This window comes from Ictalurus furcatus, chromosome 11 (assembly GCF_023375685.1).
Source record: "Ictalurus furcatus strain D&B chromosome 11, Billie_1.0, whole genome shotgun sequence".
Classification (NCBI taxonomy): domain Eukaryota; kingdom Metazoa; phylum Chordata; class Actinopteri; order Siluriformes; family Ictaluridae; genus Ictalurus; species Ictalurus furcatus.
In genome coordinates, this window is record NC_071265.1 from 25,555,457 (window position 1) to 25,578,475 (window position 23,019).

Sequence of the window (23,019 nt, forward strand, 5' to 3'; positions counted from 1 at the left end):
AACCGGTTAGCCACACATCTCAATCAGTGTGCCTTTTACATGATTTTACATCTGATCTGTGCACCCTGATGTGAGCCTCATCGTCAGTGATTACTCTGTCAACTGTACTGCCCTGATTGACATGAATGGGTTTTAAGCAGCATCTTATAATCAGTTTAAAATGACCACTATTCCACTTTCATACCAGTAATACACATCGTCAGGGGTAGTTCGAAATACACGCGTTCTTGTCATGTACAAGAATAACTCGATCAGGCACGTGTTTAGAAATGTGCATGACTGACACATTTGTATGCATAGCTGATACATTTGAAAGGTGGTCTTCCACCAAATACAACACCATTCTTAATTCACTATGACAGATTTAACCTGTGCCTGGACACGCTTTAATCTACAGCAGCTTGGCCTCCTGAGTCCTGAGGGGCAGAACTACACAAAAAACGTGACCATGTCTTTGAACACACCATTTGGCCTGGAGGATAAACAAACCAGCATATGCACAGGTAGACATGGAAAAAGTAAAAGTCAGCTACCGCTCCTGTGTGTATTTCGATGATCTTGCTGGACTTTCTGGGAGTTGCCATGAGGTTTGGAATAGGTGTTTTCATGTTTCCCATAATAGATACCAGTAGCAAATCTTGGACTTGTTTGTTGAGTTATTTGTCTTGGACAGTGTCCAGCATAAATATTTTTTATTAATACAATTAGGTTCTACTATATTTTATTTATACAGTAGGGCCCACAATTCCCATGTTCCACCAGCTAATCCGACACTGTATATAGTTGCTGTAGTAGTGGAGAATTCATTATTTAAAACTGAAATCCATTATTTACCTGTGGGAGAAGTCCTAAAATAAGTCTGAATGTCTTGTTCATACCCAAAGAGGTACGAACAAGACTGCTGAGGGTGCTTCTGCACGCCTGGCTTTCAGAACTCCTTCAATTGCAGCTGTTAACATAATAATAATAAACTATAAAATGGAGCATTTTGAGTAGTTTTTGAATTTGTATGTCAGAGACAGTATTCCTCTTTTATGCCACGGTGATTTGCCAGTGACTAAAATGAACATATGAATATGAAAAAGACTGAAATCTTGGTGATGAGAAGCAAATGGATATAGCTACTATGACGTAATCAATATCGGGAAATAACTCCCATGTCTGTGAACCTATTGACTTACAAACTTCTTACACTCGAGACTCCGTCCGCGGATGTAACGTTAATAGATAATAAATATCTCGTAACAAAAAAACCCTCACCATGTCAACTATTACATGCTTTTACTTGTTAAACAAAACAAATAAATCCGTCTAGAATTAGGCTTGGGTCATGTGAATGAGATGTTACTATGGAAACGATAGCGTATTAGAATGAGTGCATTCATATAAACCCGTCGCGATGACTGTCAACACCTCCTGATTGGAGAGTTCACGTATAAATCATTCTAGCACACATTCTGTTGAAAGAAAAATGATTTGATTCTTCATTCAGGTATAATGTCAATGTACATGTCACATCTATGCTCTTTAAAACTCCAGCACCCCGATGTGAAACATATCAGTGTCCCTGTACAGTATAAACCGGAACGCTGCTCGGGTACATGGTTTTCCAGCTGTTTTTAAGTCGCAGTACGCCCCTATTGGACCCTTCATAACAAAGCAGAAGCGACAAAGAAGCCGTCGTTCTACAGACGCTGTTGAATTGGAAGTGAATGCAGGTAGGAACTTGTAAAAATAATTTGCGAGACTTAAACAGCCCATACCCTAAGATTTGTCTGAGGAAACAGATAGCTGGGATGTATAACGTTAAGAAAATTGTACACACACGGGAAATGAGTGCCAAATTGTCGTATGAATGCAGGGTAACATCTGACCCCCCCATAAGAACACAATTTTGCATTTATATTAGTGAAGAGAGGTGGATTCCCATTTATGAATTATCATATGGCGAATAAACTGCATTAGCGTTTGATAAGTGACTGAAGAAAAAGAGACGTTGCGGAGCGCTCAGTGCACTCTGTGCCTGACTCTACAGATAACCACTGATTATGCTTAGATGATAATCATCAACCAGTTTTGATGGTGGCTTGACTCCAGACAAAGCGCTAAAAGACATCTCCTGATGTGCTCCTGTGAGCGTGAGGGGCCATGATGGCAACCCTCTGAAAAGGTAAAGGAAAAAGAGAAAGGAAGAGAGTGTGAAGGAATGTGGGAGAAACGGTCCTCGAGAAGATAAGGATGAGAGAGATAAAACAGAGAAATGATTGAGGGGCTGGAAAAGTGAAAAAGGAGAGCAAAACAGAGTGGGAAAGAGAGAGAGAACAAAAGAGGGGGGGGGATAAGGATGGGAGACAAATAGTGTATGGGAGACAGAGGGAATGCAAAAGCAGATGATGAGATGAGAGAAAATAAGTGAGACAGAATGAATAAGAGAGTGAACGAATGGGAGAACGAGTAGAATAGAGAAAGGAAAATAATGAGTAAATAAGATAAATGAATGAACTGGAGTAAAAGAGAGAAAGAAATCGACGAAAGATAGAGAACGAAGGAGTGAGAGAGTTGATTTTGAGGTCATGCCTCTTTTTCGGCTACCGGCGAACACACGCACACACGCATGCACCCATGCACAGGCACGCACGCACACACACATACACACACACATGCACACGCACTCACCCACACACACGCACACACACGCATGCACCCATGCACAGGCACGTACACAAACACACACGCACGCACGCACGCACGCACGCACGCACGCACGCACGCACGCACGCACGCACGCACGGCCCCGAAATGAGGCATGATTTTCGCCGAGCTGTCATAAATGCTACAGTATGAGTGATGAAGGATTTGAGGAGTGAGATTAGAGTGAGCACACCCGTCACTCTGACATCATTGATAAAAAACAAACAAACAAACAAACAAACAAAAAAAGATACGCCACAATAACACAATCATGGCGACTGGGACGGATGAAAAGCTGAAGCGTCTGGAGAAAAATGTCTCGCTGTGTAGATAAAATCTGAGGTGCGCCATTCTTTACACATCAACTCTATATATCCGTGATGCTTTTTGAGCATGACTGTACCGAAGCTAAAAGAATGAATAAACGAATGAACGCGCAATAACAAACAGGCACTAGCACAAACTCATGAGCATTCACGCATTCATCACCAGTCATGATGATGAGTCACGTATTAAAGGAGAGAAAAACTCAAATAAGCAACACTGAGGTCTGATATCAATGAAACGATCCTGGGCAGAAAACTATGATTATGAAGAAAGTATGTGGAATACAGATAGGTAAGAGTAATTAACATGTGTGTGCATTGTGTGTATGGAGTATGTATGAAATGTTGAAATGTAGGTGGAATGTGTGTGTGTGTGTGTGTGTGTGTGTGTGTGTGTTTGTGTGTTACTTACTGGACTGGGCCGTGCGAGCCTCAATCGGCTGTGTGTACAAGCCTAAACCCATTCCAGAGCGCGCAGCCAGTGTGAATTTATACAGAGTGTCAGGCTTCAGGCCTTCCACAGCGTACGAACCAGCTGGGTCAAAGGTCACATGGTTCTGTGAGAGAGAGAGAGCGAGAGAGAGAGAGAGCGAGATTGAACAACACAGTCATTGCTATTAATGGTATTGCTCCTGTTCAAGTAACATAGTTTCCTTGTATATCAAATGTAGTCCATCAGCCAAGACATGTTTACTGTTTGAAATTCGCTTCTTTACATTTTTAGGATGAAAGCGATTTTAGCTTGGAGATGCTTTTGCTACACCTTTAGCTTTTAACCATTTTTCTACACAACACTGTGTTCCGATGTTAGCAAGTCTATTTGAGATTCATGCACGATTTGATGTCATTTATAGTGTGTGTGTGTGTGTGTGTGTGTATACCTTGTGTCCAGAGTCAGCTTCCCAGTAGGTAAGCTCATATTTAATGATTTGGTCCTGAACAGGCCAAAGCCAACGCAGCATGATCCGAGTGTCGAGCTCGGCCTCTGCCTCGAATTCACTTGGCTGGGCTGGAACTGCATGAAACATACGGTCAGTCTCACAACTTACATACACACCTGAGCTCATAGGGTCCTTCCAATCGGAAGCTGTTGACTGCCATCAGCACACACTCGCACACTCTGACACACCCTCACACACTCACTTAGCCTGGTCTCTCTTACCTCCCTGCAGTGTTTTAATCTGCAGTGTGTGGGATGGTGGTCCGTCTCCTACAGCTGTGAATGCCAGCACACGCAGGCTGTAGGTGGTGCCAGGTACCAGGTTTGAGATGGTGGCCAGCTGTGCTGCGTCAGCCGTGTTGTGCTTGTACCAGGCACTGAGTGGCGCATACGAGTGTACGTCTTGTGTGTAATATACTCTGTAGCCCCTGATCAGGCCATTTGGCTCCTCAGGTGGCTCCCACTGCACCAGCGCTGTGCTTGAGCTCAGCATCCTGGCCCGCACCCTCAGCGGAGGAGACGACGGTGCCTGCTCGCCAGTTCGTGTTTCCACGGATGTGCTGGGCAGACCACGCCCCACGTTGTTAACAGCCAGGACACGAAACTCATACGGTGAGAATGGACTCAAACCACCGATGCTGTAGCGTGTTGATGCCACACCGTCCACTTCCTGGAAACCGCCACTGTCAGAGTGTTTGGCACGGTACTGGATGACATAGTATGAGACCGGCTCTGGGTTTCCAGAATCCCACGTCAGAGTCACGCTGGTTGCTGTGGTTTCAGTCACCATTAGAGAGATGGGTGAGCGAGGGAGGGCTGGAACACACATACATACAGTCAGGGTCAATTATAATGGTGCTATAGAGTCTTTTGGGGCTATTGCATGGATATTAACCACTGAAAGAGGTTGGCCTATTACAACTATTACAACTATTACAACTATTAAGGTCTGACTGCTGTAATGATTTATTATTTTTGCTTATAGACTATAACAGTGGACACCAACCATCTTCCTTGAGATCTACCTTCCTGCAGGTTTCATATCCAACCAAAACCTAACACACCTGTTATAGTTGATCAAGAACTATGGTTGGAGCTAAAGTAATGGTTATAGTAAATGGTCTGCACTTATATAACGATTTTTAACCTTAGTGGTTAAAAATCCAAAGCACTTTGCACTGTGTCTCATTCACCCATCCATTCATTCACCACATACACACACACCAATGGTAGCACAGCTGCCATACAAGGCGCTAACTTGCCATCAGGAGCAACTTTGGGCTCAGTGTCTTGCCCAAGGACACTTCGGCATGTGGAGTCACGTGGGCTGGGAATCGAACCGCTAACCCTACGGTTAGAGGACACCCCTCTCTATCACCTGAGCCACAGCCACCCCTAAAGTCTTCAGGAAGGTAGATCTCCAGGATCAGGGATGTTGACCACTGGGCTAGAACATCTTAGATGTTTAGACCCTGGTCACAATAAAACCTCTGCTCCTTATCCTGCTCCTCTTTTTGGTGTTTATCTCAATCTAATAGGAATTCTCTCCCAAAAAACCCCACAAAAATTATTTTTTTACCAATACTAATTTTAAATGGCAAACACTTCAACCAATTCATGATATTGACTGATATAATTTTATACATTAAAAACATAGGCTTTACTGGAATGATGGAAGAAGTAAACAAAATATCATCTGATTTTATGAGCCAACTGGTTTATCAGTCAAGCTTCTGTTGATTATTATTATTATTATTATTATTATTATTATTATTATTATTATATGCACTTAAAAGTTCTTAAAAGATCTTAAAAGATATTTTCTATTTCATAATTCACACACAATGCAAATATGCCTCCAAGCTACTTTAACTGCAACATTTTTAATGTCATTATCTAACACTAAAGTGCAGGTACTGCAATCTATAGGTCATCCACTGTGCATTTGACATGAATGCAGAGGCGTTGCACTAAAATACGTCTTTTTCCCATGGTAAACACGGCCATTATCATCACTTTGGCTCGGGGTAATGGCCCGCTGCTCAGGATGCCATGTTTCCACAGGAGAGCAGTAAAGTGCCGGCATTATAATAAAATTGCAGGAGAAAATGACTCTAAACCGCTGTTTTTTTCATGTTGCATGTGATTGTGCTGCTGTCAGTGTACCGGATGGATGTGTAAGTGTACAAAGTAACAGCGTTAAAAAGGGTATGAGAAAAATGTTGGAATGTCCAGGTTTATGGAGCTTAGGTCTGTTCTCTATGCGCAAAATGCACTGGGAGCAATTTCATCTGCCTGTGAGAGGTGAATGAGGAGAGTATGACATAAAAACTGTGGAGACTGGATTAGCACTGTGTTAAGTGATGCCTAACTAAACCTGCAAGATTTATTGTGAATCATTTTCCTTTTTCACTCTAATCCTTCAGCATGAAACCCTTCCTGGCTTTTTCCCATAGTAAATATAACCATGTCCAAAAGGCCAAAAGAGTCCACAACAAAAGTCATGATTCATTCACGTCGTTGGAAAATCCTCATATTAAACTACCTGAATATCTTACTCATGCACCATTTACCAATTTTTCTTGATTATATATTGTCCAGAAAATAAGCTTGAACCCTTCCTTACTGAACTAACATTTCCTATTTAAGTCCAGAGCTTTTCAACAGCCTCCTGTTTGACAATTTCCCCCATTTCACAGTGGCTTTAAAACCCGGTGCATAATGCAGAGTCCTTTTATACGGCAGTACCAGGCTATTTCATATTGCGGGTGCATCAAGTTGTATTTTGTCTGCATCTCCTCATTTACATACATCTGGGCCTAAATCTTTTGATCCCTACTGTAGCTGTAGCTGTGATTAAAACTCCATATCTGAAATTCACCCATTTAATAATTCCAAGTCTTAGAATCCCAAAATGATCATAAGAACCAGATGGCTATTGCCAACATGTGGCCCAGAATTCAGCATGTTATGTCTAGGTGTCTGATACAGTCTTAAACCTCAGAGACAAGGAGGAGCATGTCTGGGCTGAGCTCCAATATTGTTACCATGCAACAATGCAATAAGCTCAGCTCATTCTCATCAAGAGACAGTTTTAAATAACACCTTTCATTTGGCCGAATAGGTTCACTTTAGTTTAGGGTGAAAAACTTATTTATCACTCTGAAATGATATTCCTCATATTTCAAGACTGATGAAAGATCGAGGAGCTGATGACACACGCTGTGGTGATAGGGAGCTGTGGGAATCGTACAGTCTTCATTATTAACAAGACATTTTTACAGATTCGCAGCTTACAGCTGGGTGAGGACATCGGAGCTTTGAGAGCAGATCGGGTCATCTTTCTCTATCACTGCAGATGAACAAGTACATGCTTAATCAGATGTCATGTTAAGTCAATGGCAGATGTCTCTCAGATGTCTTCTTTCCTCTTCAGCTCATCCCCAAAAATTTCTTTTAAACTTCTGACCATAACTGAACAATGCTTTTACAAATACTAACATTGCTTTCATCATTTCGCATTTAAAACAGCATGTCATTATTGACTGAAAGCAGTAGGGATGATAAGGCAAAACTCATTACAAATGAAGACACACAATGCTCCTGAGACCAACGTTAACTCAAAGTAATGAGACTGTGTGATATAGCCATATAGCTAGTTTACATAAGCTAAAAGTACCGTAGCAACTCACCAACCTGCCATGTCAGCTAGTTAAGCCATTAAAATAATAACGTAAACACTTTGTATGTGAATCAGCCATAATTGTTTTGGGATGGCAAAGAGGCTGGCTAAATAACTTCGCTGACTAATTTTGAAATTCGCTTTTGAAATAAACAGCTTCTGACCAAAATTTCCTACAATTAATTAAATATACCTGTATTTTTTTTTTTTTTTTTACAGTGCTTCTCTTTATGAGCTCAGTTGTGAGTCTTCGAGTTATACTGTATGTTACTGACTTATGTACATATGGTCTATATTGCTGTTTCTTTGACTTTGAGAAATGGGCAGTCATACGAGGAAAGCCTTGTTTGACCAAAAGTATTGCTGTCTGAATTTCAATATATAAAATAAAATTATATCATACTATCGTTATCAGAATACTTCCTGGTTATGTCTTTTGGACTGTAGCATAAACTTGCCATTTCTTCTAGGCAGAGATGATAAATATCCTGTCATTTTAAATTGACTCTTACCTTTGACGATGATTTGCGCGGTTGTCTCGATCATGCCCAACGAGGACATAGCCACACAGGTGTAGTTGGCTGACTGGCGGATGTTGTTGAGCTCCAACACGTTGCGGCCAATAGGCATCTCTTCTTCTTTGGTCAGCTCCGTTTCACCCTTCATCCACTTGACAAAAGGCATTGGGGCACCGACAGCGACGCACGTGAGGTTGATGCTGCCACCGGGCATCACCTCATGATTGGTGGGGGGAATAGAGAAGCGTGGAGGAACTCGCCTGACTGTTGGAGAAGGACGAGAGGAAGTGAACACATGGCAAAAGAAGGAAATACAGTAAACAGGATTGCAGCCTTACTGTGGTATGGCTCTGGCATGATAAGAGGGATTCATTTGATCAGATAAGTAGTCTTTTAATTACCGTTAATATTTTAATATAATTATGAGACATCTTTCGACAAATGAAGTTAAAAACAACTTGTCTAGTGATGCAGAAACTGACGTTATTGTGTTTTTTATTATAACATGATGTCTGCTGGAAAGCATTAGAATGAATTTTTTTTTTCGAGTTTTGGTTGACGACAGCTTGCCAATTTCATCACACTAGGTATTTGCCATTTGTTTTAGTTTTTTTTTTAACTGAACGGTACAGCACCTCATTTTCTCATTAGACTTTGCTTGAACTTGCCCATTAGGCAAAGTGCTACCTTTGAAAAAACTCACTAATGAAGATCCAAATAAAAAAATGCAAAGGACTTTTCCCAAGCAGTAGTGTTAACTGGACTATACAATAGTGTAAAATGCACTGCTTTGCAGTTCCCTGCTGGGGCATTGGCTGAGTGGATCTTTATTGTTATCTCCCTTCGGTTTCCCTGAAATGCTGCCAAGCTTTCCACATTATAGGTGTTGTCTGAATGGACGTTTCTGCACTCTCTCTGCACATTAAAAACACGAGCCGCTACAGCGTTAATTACAGTCATGAAATGTGAGCCATGAAGGAAGGACTCCAGAGACACCGTATTGCTTTCTGTATTATGAGCTGTAGTGTCTTATCTTCAAGGGTTGAACAGAGAATTGGACATTAGATCTTGTGCTCACTCTGGGACAAACACTGGCTCATGATTAAAGAGTATTTCTTGCTATTTTGGTTTGGAGTGTTCCCTTTCAAACGGAACTCAACGTTGCATGCGATTCATACACTGGGAAGAAGTACATTCATACATCCTCGCGCGTGACTGGTATCTGAAGTCTTTGTGAAATCATGCCTATTTATAGGCCTGCTGTGGTCAGGTGACATGGCAATTTTGCGCATCGCGTGACTATAAAACAGCTCCTGCGAACCACATCATCAGCCTTGTTATCTTCAGAGAAAGAGTGCATGTCGGTTGATTGTGTGAACGCCAAAAAAAAAGACTCTTAATTTCCTCTCTAATTAAAAATAAAATAAAATCTATAAATACAGTGCTGCGAATAAGTATTTGCCCCCATCCTGATTTCGTCTGTTTTTGTGTACATCTCATACCAAACATTTTTAGAAATTAAAGCAAAATCTAAGATAAAACAAAGGCAACCTGAGTAAACACAAAATACAGTTTATAAATGCTGTCATTTATTGAAGCAAAAAAGTTATCCAATATCAACTGGGCCTGTGTGAAAATGTTTTTGCCCCCGTAGTTACTAATTCTCAAAATCTAAGAAACTGCATTCATAATGGGGTTCAGCTGGACCAGACATAACCAGGTTTGATTACTGCAAACCCTGTTCAATCAAATCAACACTTAAACAGAACATTTTCAACACATGTTTTTAGTTAAAAAGGTCTTACCCAGTAATACACTATGCCAAAGTTGAAAGAAATTCCAGAAATGATTAGATAGAAGGTGATTGAAATACATCAGTCAGGGAAGGGTTACAATGCTCTCTGGGAAGCCAAAGAACCACAGTGAGAGCCATTATCTCCAAATGGAAAATCTCAGCACAGTTGTGAACCTTCCCAGAAGTGGCCGACCGTCCAAAATTCCTCCAAGAGCACGGTGATGACTCATCCAGCAAGTCACAAAAGAGCCAAGGACAACCTCAACGGAACTACAGGCTTCTCTTGCATCAATAAAGGCCACTGTTCATGACTCCACTATCAGAAAGACACAGGGCAAACACTGCATGAATGGAAGAGCAGCAAGTCAAAAACCACTTCTAACCAAACTAAAAAACTGTATTGTGCGTTTACTCAGTTTGCCTTTCTTTTAGGCTGTATTTCATTTGAAGATCTAAAACTGTTTACTATGAGACACAAAAGCAGAAGGAATCAGTCAAATACTTTTTCACAGCACTGTCTTTACTTTCCCTTAAAAAAAGAAACGTATGAGTCAGAGAGAGTTCAGGAAGTGTGTCATGCCTTGCTCTCATTTTATCATGGGGGGGGGGGGGGGGTGAACACACATTCTGTGTGAAGTGTCTGGGGATGGAGCATGCCACAGCAGCCCTTGAGGGGGCTGACTGCACATTGCGAACACTTTACAATGAGGCAGCTCCGCCTGTGGCTCGCTCTCTTCTCGGCTGAAGGGAGTTGGGTTTCAGAGCCTCGTGGATCTGGGCCAGCCGCTGCCGAGGCAGCCAGCTGGCTCAGGTCCTGGGGATCCCGAATGGATCTGGAAGAGGAGCCGAAGACGTGCCCGGCTCTATTTTGGAAGATTTTGAAACTCGCGTCGCGAATACTCCTTTCGATATGGAAAGCCAACCCACCCTCTCTGACTCCGAGGAGCCAGAGGGGGGAGCCACTGCACCAAAAACTTTATATGCTCTCAAGCATATAAAGAGCTGCTTGAAATGATTACTACATGGTAAATAGCCTGCACTTATATAGTGCTTTTTTAACTTTAGCAGTTCTGCAAAGCACTTTACACTGTGTCTCATTCACCCACATACTCACACACCAATGGTAGCAGAGCTGCCATGCAAGGTGCTAGCTTGCCATTGGGAGCAACCTGGGGTTTAGTGTCTTGCCCAAGGACTCTTTGGCATGTGGAGTCATGTGGGCTGGGAATTGAACTGCCAATCTTATGCTTAGTGTGCAACATGCTCTACCACCTGAGCCACAGCAATCCAAGGACTATAGGGCTTTAATCTACCTTAACCTTAATCTAGACTGGCCCAGGGAAGAGGAAGTGGCTCGTAGCAAGCTGGATGAGCGCTATCTCCCCAGTGAATATAAATCTCCTTAATGCAGCAGAAAACTCTCCTTTTTCCCAGAAGTGCATGATGAAATATCGCACTTCTGGGGAAAACCATACCCTAGCCATGTTTATAACCCCGCTATGCCGGATTATTTGGCCATTATGGGAATGAACAGCACGAGTATTTGGCTATGCCAAAGGTGGAGAAGGCACTTGCGAGCTACCTCTCTCCATCGATGGTAGGAAATTTAGGGGGGCCGACTTTGCTATCCAAGCCATGTAAGGCCACCTCGGCGTTGGTTGGCAAAGCCTATGAGGCAGCGGGTCCCGCTTGTGGGTCACTGCATACAATGGCAGTGTTGCAGGTCTACCAAGCAGACCTGCTGAGTGATCTCGACAGAGGGGAGGGAATTGGGCCCGAGGCAGTGGCAGAGCTTCGCCGTGCCACAGATTTGTCTTGACCAAGCAAACGGCCTGTCATATCGGCCGTTCAATGGGTAGCTTGGTTGGGGTGGAGATACACCTATGTCTCCACCTCTCAGGGATGAGGGATAAGGATAAAGTCTCCATGCTGGATGCCCCTGTTGAACCTTCCGGCCTGTTCAGCGGCATGGATAATGCCATCGCGGACAGGTTTCGTGAGGTGAAACAGCAAAGAGCGCCATTCAGCCAGTTACTTCTTCGTTTTGTTGAGTTCGCCAGCTCTAGTGCAAGGGAGGCACAGAAGGTGAATGTGGTGGCCCGCTTCCCCCCGCGGAACGCCAGGTGGACCACGTGGCCACAGTCGCGGCCTGCAAGTAGGCCTGATCAGAGAATGATCATTAATGCAGAGAATGCAAAGAAGGAGCAGTCCTGAGCAGTCCTGGGCCACGAAGTATCAGGGGACGTGAGGTTGTTAGGGAAGTTAGCCCCTAGTATTACTATATGGCCCACTAGCCAATGTTATCCCCAGTTTTCAGTCTTCTCTGGTCAGCCAGCTGTCACAAGGCAATGAAAATCTGATGCTTTCCCTCCAACAGAATGTGGAAGAGTTAACGTCACTAAAAGACCATCCGGCAGTGTGTAAACTACTGCCAAATGTGTCTCCATGGATTCTGTCCACCGTAGAAAAGGGTTGCTGGGTCCAGTTCAGAGCTCGACCACCCAGTTCAGAGGTGTGCTCACCACAGTAGTCAGCACAGAGCAGAGCCCGAGGTTAGCACAGGAAGTAAGATCCCTCTTGGACAAAGGGGCCATAGAACATGTATCCCGTTCCCTGAGGGAGGGAGGTTTTTACAGCCATTATTTCACTGTCCGCAAAAAAGTTGGGAGTATGTGAACAATTTTAAATCAGTGCCATCTGAATTGTATTCTTCGGCCACACAGGTTCAAGATGTTGACGCTCAAACTTATCGTTCCACAGATTCAGTTTGAGGACTAGTTTGTGACGATAGATCTAATTTCATATTTCCACATAGAAATATTGCCTAGTCACAGGAAGTTCCTGAGGTTCATGTTTGAGGCAACGAGTACCAATAGCTTCCCTTCGGTCTAGCTTTATCCCCTCGCACTTTCACAAAGTGCTCCCTTGCGACTACAGGGCATCCGTGAACTAAACTACCTGGACGACTGGTTAATTCTAGCATGATCCAGGGATTCAGGTTGAATCTCAAGGAAAGTATGCTTTCTCCAGTGCAGAAGACAACTTTTATAGGGGTTATATGGGATTCTACTATGATGAGGGCGTTTCTATCCCCAACACTTGTAGGGTCAATCCTATCAACAGTGGGTGAGATAAAGCTAGGTCTGGGCATCCCCTGCAGTCTCTACAAGAGACTGTTGGGGCTTATGGCAGCAGCAGCCAATATCATACCATTGGGCCTATTGCACATGAGACCATTTCAGTGGTGGCTGAAAAGTCCTGGGTTTCATACGAGGACGAAACCCCTGAGAGTAATCAGTGTCATATGGCTGAGGTCACCTCTGTACACTTTTCCGCCAATCGCTCTGCTCCCACAGGTTGTAGTGAGAGTTCGCCAAGATCGTCTACGTCTGCTGCTAGTAGCACCTTATTGGCCAGCTCAAACATGGTTCTCAGAGATACTATCCCTGCTAGACTGCACCCCCTGGGAGATTCCCGTTTACAGGGATCTACGGTCTCAAGCCAGAGGGTTGCCCTCAGATGGAATTATGGAAACTGTCGGTGTGGCCCCTGAGTGGCACCAGCTCATAGATTATGGTCTCTCAACCGAGGTTGTAGAGACCATGCTGAACACAAGAGCACCATCTACTAGAAAATTTATGCGCTCAAGTGTCCCATCTGCAGACCACACATACCTTCTTGGGACCTGTCTGTGGTCCTGGAAGGTCTGTCAGGTGCCCCATTTGAACCCTTAGAGTGAACCTCAGAGAAGCTTCTGACTCTAAAGGTAGCTCTTCTGCTGGCCCTGACATCTCTCAAGCGAGTAGGAGATCTACAAGCTCTCTGTTGCCCCTTCTTGCATTGACTTTGCCCCTGGTTCAGCCAAGGCCTTCCTATATCCTAGGCCGGATTATATTCCTAAAGTGCCTATGTCTGCTGCCCAGCCGGTAGTGTTGCAGGCTTTCTGCCCTCCTGCGTTCCTTACATCAGAACAAGAGAAATTGCACCTACTGTGTCCAGTAAGGTCTCGCTGTACTTACCTCCACTGCTCCGGCAGTGTAGGTTGGAGCAGTTGCTGGTCTGCTTTGGTGGCAACAGTAGAGGTGATGCTGTGTGTGTTGAAGCAGCGCATCTCTAATTGGATAGTGGAAGCAACGCCTGTGGCCATGAGGGCTCATTCCACTAGGGGGGTTGCCTCCTCGAGGGCTTTATACAAAGGGGTACCCTTACAGGATTGTGTGTGCTGCGGTGGGGTGGTCTACACCACACAAATTCATTTGATATTACAGTTTGGACCTGCATACCACCCCGGGTTTGAGTGTCCTGCAGTGACCCTCGGGCTCCAATCTTTCTAAATAGGCCATACCTTCAGTATGATGGAGTGGGTATTCTCGGTCCCACAGCGTGAAGCTCACGCAACATTGAGTTTCCTTTGAAAGGGAATGTCTGAGTTACACATGTAACCCTGTTGCTTGAGAAGGGAACAAGACGTTGCACAGCTTTTTCATACTGGGGCATGCCTGTGAATTGTGTCTTTGCTTCAGATAATAGAGGCTGATGACGTGGTTCACAGGTGCCACGTAACCTGACCACGGCAGGCCTATAAATAGGCATGATTTCACACAGACTTCAGATACCGGTCAGGCTCAAGGGCGCTTCCCACAGCGTGAAGCTTATGCAATGTCTCATTCCCTTCCCTTTTTTTAAAACACTAGAAAACCAGAACAGTCAGCTTAAGCACGACTACATGAGTCACTCTGGCATTAAATTGCACATTATTTAACATATCAGATTCAACACATCCGATTTAAGATACACAAAAAGTATGTGAACCCACCCCCCCCCCCTTTTAAACTTCAACAACCACAAATCTCTAATTCCCTGATACAACAAATCCCATCAGACATACCAGATTTCAACACATCCAATAGTATATGATTCAAAAGTTAAAAAATTACAAATCCATTTTGACATACGCGATTAAACTCAGATGACTAAATATACATGACTCAGCACTTCTGACTAAAAACATTTAATTTTCTTCCAAGATATACCAGGCTCAATCAGGGAAAACGAAACATATGATCTCAGTTTCAAAGACACTCAAGAGTACAAGACATTTATGTAATGAGTCATGGGCAACTATCTGAGCTTCCTGCAAAGTATGGGCTCAAAATTCTCAAGTGCATTAGGAGACTATGGAGAATATTTTAATCTGAAGTTTCCAGACCAGATTAAAGATAATGGGAACAAAAATTTAACTGGGAAAAGAATATGCCTTTAGTTATTCAAATAACGTGAACATATATCTTCTTAAGTTAAAACAAACAAATTTGATTTGGTTATGTCTGTTAAGTTGATCAATTTGTTAAGTTAATCGGTAATCGGTAAACTGTCTTGTGTCCTTTTTTTTTCAGAGGTACATGAGCGAACATAATGGAAAATCTGCACATTTGCCATAGCTTCTATTCCTTTTAAACAGGGCCTATATTGATATAGCATGGTCTAACTGGGTTATAGACAGATCAGGAAGCAAGGTAATTATTAATCTCCCTTGTATACGTGACTTGAATGCCATTAAATTGGTGGGGTTTTTATCCCCCTGAGGGAAAGCAGAACAGAGAGGCATTCGTGATACTACAGCAGCTGAGACACACCGGCGCCTTATCACCTGCACCTGGCTGTGCACCATAAAAAACCCAGAAAGTGAAACTGAGCTGTTAAATGTCACTTTGTTAGGAAGTTTATCCACCATGGGAGATTACACAAAGTATTGCCTGTCTCAGAACCAAATCTCCTTCTAAATATGTTTTTCTGTATTTTTGGTCTATGTTTCATTTTCTCTTTTGTTTCTATTTCTGTTTTTCATGTTCCTTTCCCCCTTATTATGTTTGGGTCATCTTTTCCATTTTTATGTTTAGTGCAATGTGTGATTTTTGTTTTCTGTGTTTTTGTCAGTGTTCTTTTTCTGCTTTTTATGTCATGTTTTACCTTTCTTTTATGTTAGGCCTAATGTCTCTTTCTTCCCCATTTTATGTTTGGGGCATGTTGCATTTCCCCTTTTTATGGCCCAGTGTTTCATTGTCCCTTTTTTATATCTGGTCAAATTAGTTTTCCCCCCTATATATATATATATATCTATCAACTTTTTTATGTTTAGAGCATGTCACATTTCCCGTTTTTATATTTGTTCCCAGTTGTTTTATTTTTCCGTTATTATATTTGACTCAATGTTTCTTGTTCTCCTATTTATGTTTGGGGCATGTTGCTTCCCCCCTTTTTATGTTAGACCCAATGTTTCTTTTACCATTTATATGTTTGGGGCATGTTGCTTTTCCCTTTTTATTTTTAGCCCATGTCTCTTTTTCTCTCTTTTAATTTTGGGGCCATTTATTTTCGCCATTTTAAATTTGGGCCATGTTTCTTTTTTTTTTCTTCTTCTTTATTTTCTTTCTTTCTTTATTAATAATATGTAGGCAATTTTAAAATGTTTATGTATGTGTGGGTCTGGGCTGTATTATTTCATATATCAGACAGAAAAGGACAGCCAAAGGTACTAGTCAGTGTATGAGACAGCACAAAGTCTCAGCACACTGACTGGAGGGTAGGGGAGGAAGAAGAGATGATGTTAGCCCATATCAATTCACATTAGTCATCATACACACAGAGGACAGATGTTACCTATGGACATCATGGACATGGAGGATGGTCATGTTATGATGGCTGAGTTTTATTCATTTGGAGTGAGTTAGAGAAGAGAGTGTGATGGCCCAGTGTGATGGCACCATCTCATTTTGTAAAGGGGAGTTTTTGAAGTGAGCTGTTAGAAATGCAGAACACACACTAAAGTCTAGAAAGCATGCTGCAGGAAGAAGAGAGGAAAATGCTGGAAGGAGATGCAGAAAATTAGAGGGATGGGTGGTCCAGACACAAGTCACACACACACACACACACACACACACACTTTCTCAAGCATGTCAGACAGCAGCACAAGCAGGAAGCAAAGCAGCCTCAGCCACAATCAACAGAGCATGCACCTGTGACTGAATAAATGGGTGAATAAATAAACGAAAGAAGTAAACCTGCCCATTAATGGAGAACAGAGCAACAGAACCAGTTTTGACTCTAGTCAGATTGCCACAAATGAACATTCTCTGTACTGAATAGAAAACAACCTTGATCTTCAGATAGCAGGGCAAAACAAGCCTTGATTCAAGCAATGACTCAGGCTAATGCCACAGAGACCATAACAAATGCGAAATCATAAAGCTGACATAAACCAGTGGGTCTGCAATGATGGAATAAAACTAAAGACTAATACAGATGACTGCACTAATACAGAACCAGAAATATTTTACATTTAAACCACAGCACTGTTGAGTTCTCAAATCTGATTGGTCAGGTGTTCATTAATTTTCTATGTATGGATGGATTTGACAATAGTTCCAGATGTAATTAAAAAAATAGGCTTCATTCTAACATATAATTTGTGATCAACCAGAACCCCGGCTTACAGAGATGAGAGCATATGTACGCCAAATTTGACCAGAGAGAGATGCTTTCTCTCTGTACTTGTCTCAGGATTGTTTTTCATAGCTGGAGCCAGAACCAGCACGGCCCCTTCCAAATTAAACAATCAGTTCTTCTTTATCCGGCTTAAACACTTCCAAACTCGAAAGGCTCTTTGGCTTTCATTCACACGATAATAATATGTCCCGTCCTCAAACGCTCTAAGCTACGAAAAGGGAGGATAATTACACTCTCTGCAATCGGGAGACTCATCTGTAAACAAGTTTTGCTGTTTGACCTTGGAAATTGAATGCCTTGTGACACTGCAAAGGCACTCTGCTTATGAAAATGGAGAAATAACATACTATAAGGTAAACGTAGTACATAGTAACTGTACATAGTGATTTAAAAAAACAGTCCTGCTCACATATCTAGGTTAAAGTGGCCATCAAATCAAAATATTATGCACACTTACAGTATATGTCTGTCTAGAGTTTTAAAAAAGTCTTTTCGATCCCAAAGTTGATCATTGATCATGAACTTATAATGATGTCATGATGATATTAAAGCATATTAAGGTGTAACCGTTTTGACGTAGATACTGTAACATTAGCCCTCCAAATTTCATTTCTAACTACATTAGCACTTTTTTCACAATTGTTCAAATTACCATAAAACAGCAATTAGATTAGGCAAGGGCAATTTGTTCCACACCAAGTAATGAGATAACTGTTTGTGCTGAATCAGACCTAGACCAAAAGTTCACTGGCAAGCATATGCAGCTTACGTGATGTGAAATCATTTATCTGTATCAAATCCATCACTTCCCAACACTAGGTATCAACATTTGAGTTCACTTCAAAATGAATACCAAACAGCCCTAAATGTTCCAGTTTTTAAAAATTATTTAAAAATATATAATATTATACGGGGGAGTGGTGGATTGACGGTTAAGGCTCTGGGTTACTGATCGGAAGGTCGGGGGTTCAAGCCCCAGCTCTGCCAAGCTGCCACTGTTGGGCCCTTGAGCAAGGCCCTTAACCCTCTCTGCTCCAGGGGGCGCTGTATCATGGCTGACCCTGCGCTCTGACCCCAGCTTCCTGACATGATAGGGTATGCGAAGAAAAGAAAATTTCACTCTGCTGTAATGTATATGTGATAAATTAAGACTCATTAAGTCACCTGCAATCAGGATTGTCGATGTGTACGTTATCGCTCTTCATGATAAACATCATTTTCGTTAGTTGTCAATAAGTTTGGCAGAGCTGCTGATTATCTTAACACTGGCTGTTGTGGAAATATGTACTACTAAATATGTACATTCTGTTTCATACAGGACTGAATCATGATCGTTGAGTCATTTCCAAGAGCCTTGATCTAACAGTGCTGGGATATGAACCACTGAGTCAGCATTGCCCATTGAAAAGTAGAACAAATATGCCTAACCGAGTCTTTCCTGACTAGGTATCTAATGTGAGGAATGTGAGAAACATAGAAGATACTAACTGGAGCTACAAAATACTACATAAAAGTAAAGCATATACATAATAATGGCAAGTGATAGATGATGCATGGAAGACGAAACACCAAGAGGCATGGACAAACAATTAAAAAGCAGAGCAACCATGCGGCATGCAAAGATTATCGGGGAAAATGCTGGGGTAAATGAGGTTGGAATTGTTGGTAGGAAACAAGGAGGCAAAGGAGGGGAAAAAAAGGGGCAGAAAGGGGATGTTAAGTTGTAGTAGAAGCCCTGTGCGGGGCCGCAGAGGAGATTGCTATCCTGCTATCCAGGTCCTCCATGTAGATGAAGAGAAGGAGAAAGAAAGGAACCCACCTTCCCGCTGGTCTGAGAGTGGGGAGTGGAGTGAGTTTTGATGGCAGGATGCGATGGAGATGGAGGGAGGGAAGAAGAGAGAGAAAGAGAGAGAGTAGAGGAAAGGAGGGAGAACGAGAAGACAAGGAGAAACAGAGAGAGTAAAACAGGCAAATATTCTGCTTATCCATTAAAGAGATGAGCAATAACATGAGGTCACAGAGCACAGAAACACACACACACACACACACACACACACACACCTCTTTAAGATCTAAACAGTTTAAAGACAACTTACATAGACAAATCTTATTCTTTTCTCCCATGACTTTCTATGTTGTATATAGTTATAACTGAATAGTTAGACTGAATATATCTAATGGCCTACCTCCTATCATACATAATGTACACCCCCCCCAACACACACACACACACACACACACATGACTAGGAAACACATTTCTAAGCATCAGCACTAACAAGCAGTGAGAAGGCAGGAACCCTCAAGTGGCTGCTTGTGGGCTTGCTAATGGTTAAGGCACATGAGGATGACTGCAACCATGCACAGATGTTTATGGAACAGGATAAGCATTTCAGCAATGAGCGGTCCCATATACAGAGTGTGTATATGCCAAGTTATAACCTGGAGATATGGAATAGTAGTACAAAACACACACTGATAGAGAGAGACAGACCTGCATACAGAGGTGAGAATAAAGAAAACTGGATCATATAAACAGAGTGAAAAAGAGAAAGGTTGAAGTGCACCAATGAGAACGAGAGAGGCCACCCACACACACAGAGCGACCCACACACTGACTGAAGTTTTACACACCTGTAGAAGAAGGACGTTAGGCAAGTTCAAATAAGAGCACAGACGTTCAGCTGAAATAAAACCACTTTTGTCGTGTATATATATATATATGTATATATATATATATATATATATATACGCACACACACACACGCACACACACACACACACACACACACACACACATATATATATATATATATATATATATATATATATATATATATATATATATATATATATATATATATATATGAAGCACATAATCTCAGTTCACACCTCACTCACACACGCACACACACACACACACACACATGCACATATGCACATTACAAATAAGGAATTTGATCCCGATTACAGACTCATAAATATATATTGAATGTCATCAAAAGGCCAAGGTTCTGAGTGTGTGTTCCATCCGTTGCCACATCTTAAGGTGTGTGGTCTGAGTTCAGATCAAACGCAAAAGGTCTCCATTTCGGTGGATATGATCTCTGCTCTGCACGTGTTATTGGAGCTTCTGGTTCAGACTTTTATCAAGGTGAATAAACAGGATGGGGGAATTAATGAGGAAAGAACACACGCAAACATACAAAACAACCACACGCCTCACTATACGATACACCGAACAAACACAAACTCAGATCTGCACTTTCTTCAGACAGGTGAATTCATGCCAAGATCAGACAAAACAGACAAAAAAGACTTTCTATTCAGAAACTTTTTTTTTTTGCGCTAGATCTTACGACCCAGATTCAGACCAAAGATTTTCAATGAGAAGGGACTGTGGCAAAGTTGAATAAAACACAGAAATGTCACACTATGACTGATGGAGTCAGTGATTCACCATATCAAATGATAGGTGTCTCATCTTACTAGCCCCTCATTAGCCAACTCGACTCACTGCGAGTATGTTAGTTCTGGTTAGCTGTTTGTCTGCATAAACATATAGTAGTTGCGTCCTACCAAACAAGACAATGAGAGAATTAGAAAAGTTTGAAAATCTGGTTTATCTCTGTTCAATTCTCAGCACAGATTAGCATATACTTGTCTCCACCATTACAAGTATCATTACTTTTTTTTTCCATCTATTTATCAGCGAGGAGCGTGGTCTATCTCAAGAAGGTACACTACGAATAGGCTTAATCCTGATGTTTCTTACGCATATTACAGGCCCGTACCACAGACAAAATGGAGGGTCTATCTGCAGACCTGTTTGCTTGAGTTTTTGAGTATGACAAATGGGCATATCTTTTATCCAATATATGCACCCATCGAATGTTTAGGCATCTGGAATTCAAAAGCAGCTTTATAGCACAGTGTTCTACAAACATCCGGCGAAAGTTATCCTAGATAGTTAGCATTAGCATTATGGACATTTGAGTATGATTTCTCAGCACTCGTTTCAAATTATCGTATGTTGGATAGCTAGCTAGTTTTACCTACATAGATTATGTACATTTATGAATACGACTTAAGAATCTTTCAGAAATCACGTTTTCCCCAAACCGAATGATCCAAAGCCCTAACTAGGCATTTTAAAATCAGGTCATGATTGTTAATAATAATAATAATAATAATAATAATAATAATAATAATATTTTTCAATTCACTACATACATTTAAAATGAGCCTCTTGTTTAACAAAGCTTAAATATAGGGTACACAGAAATGCTTGACAGTGTATGTAGCTGTTCACTAATTACAATGACACAAACCGGATGACATGAACAGTACAGTAGACTGTTATGGAAACAGTATCCAAGATTTCAGCTCATGTTGGTGTTTATTAACAGCCTGGTTTTACAACAGTTACAACTGGTTGAAACTTGTCTAATTGCAAATCTCATATCTGTATCTTAAACCTTACCGGCACCCCAACCACACTCTGCCTAAAAGCAATCCCTTTCTGAAAGAGTTAATGGAGATGACAGTATCAGTGGAGAGGTATTCTTTGAGAATCAAGCTGCGGTGTGAAGTGGAGGCAGGTGAAGGAAGAATTTTCCTTTGAAATATTCAAACTTCGTCCTCCTGTTCATCTGGAATTCCCCCCTTCATCCTGCAGCAATCTTACATACATATCTTACAGGCATACTGCACACACGCACACACGCACACACACACAGTGTAGCTTCACATTATATTCGGCTTCCTGTCACTCACTATAACCTCACTTCTATGTGACTATTTCCTTACCTTCCCTTAGGTACAAACTCTTGACCTAATACCTGACTTGTACCTTACTCATACCAACCTTTAACATTTCCCTGCAGTATAAATGTTCTTCACTTGTGTACGAGACTTACACCCTAGCTGACTAATCCCTTACCTGTTTCCGACCTTAACCTCAACCTCAACTCTAGCAGACTCTTACCTGTCGGCTATGTCATTCCCGTTTGATTTGTCTTTGATCCATATCCATTTCTCCTATGCACTCTCAGACATAATCTCCTATTTGCTGTAGTGGTACCATCAAGGGCACACCTTTGGTAAATTGTGTTTATATCCAACACATGTCTTTGGACTGGGGGAGGAAACCAGAGTACCCGGAGAAAACCCCAGAAGCACGGAGAGAACATGCTAACATAGCTAATTAAAGGTACACTACATGCACGATCCTAGGAAATAGATGTAAACTATTAGTACAAGGGATGTACCCTTGATGGAACCACTCCATCGACAATTTGGTACCTTTATTTCTGAGCACGTACCACACCTGTATAAAACTACTGCATCATCTGTACACGTCATTTACCTCACTTGAACTTCAACCTTACCTCTACATGATCCTCTGTACTCTACTGTTAATCATCAGTTCCTAACCCCAATACATTACATTTACTCAGCTGCACATAAATCAACGTTGTGTCTAACCTATATTTTTACTTGTACATCACTCGTAGCTCTTCTGTACCTAACGTTTACCACAAACTGACCCTTACCTGAATT

At 41.9% G+C, this 23,019-nt stretch overlaps 1 protein-coding gene across 5 annotated transcripts in view; it reads right to left on the reverse strand.

Moving 5' to 3' along the window:
* Positions 1-23,019, reverse strand: part of ptprfa (protein tyrosine phosphatase receptor type Fa) — a 261,978-nt gene that overhangs the window by 72,728 nt on the left and 166,231 nt on the right. For all 5 annotated transcript variants that reach the window (XM_053636812.1, XM_053636814.1, XM_053636813.1 and 2 more), the window contains 4 exons: positions 8,152-8,421; positions 4,180-4,773; positions 3,899-4,032; positions 3,430-3,574 (listed from right to left, as the gene is read on the reverse strand). In XM_053636812.1, the coding sequence (XP_053492787.1) occupies positions 3,430-3,574; positions 3,899-4,032; positions 4,180-4,773; positions 8,152-8,421 (1,143 nt within the window). The remainder of the gene's footprint in view (positions 1-3,429; positions 3,575-3,898; positions 4,033-4,179; positions 4,774-8,151; positions 8,422-23,019) is intronic.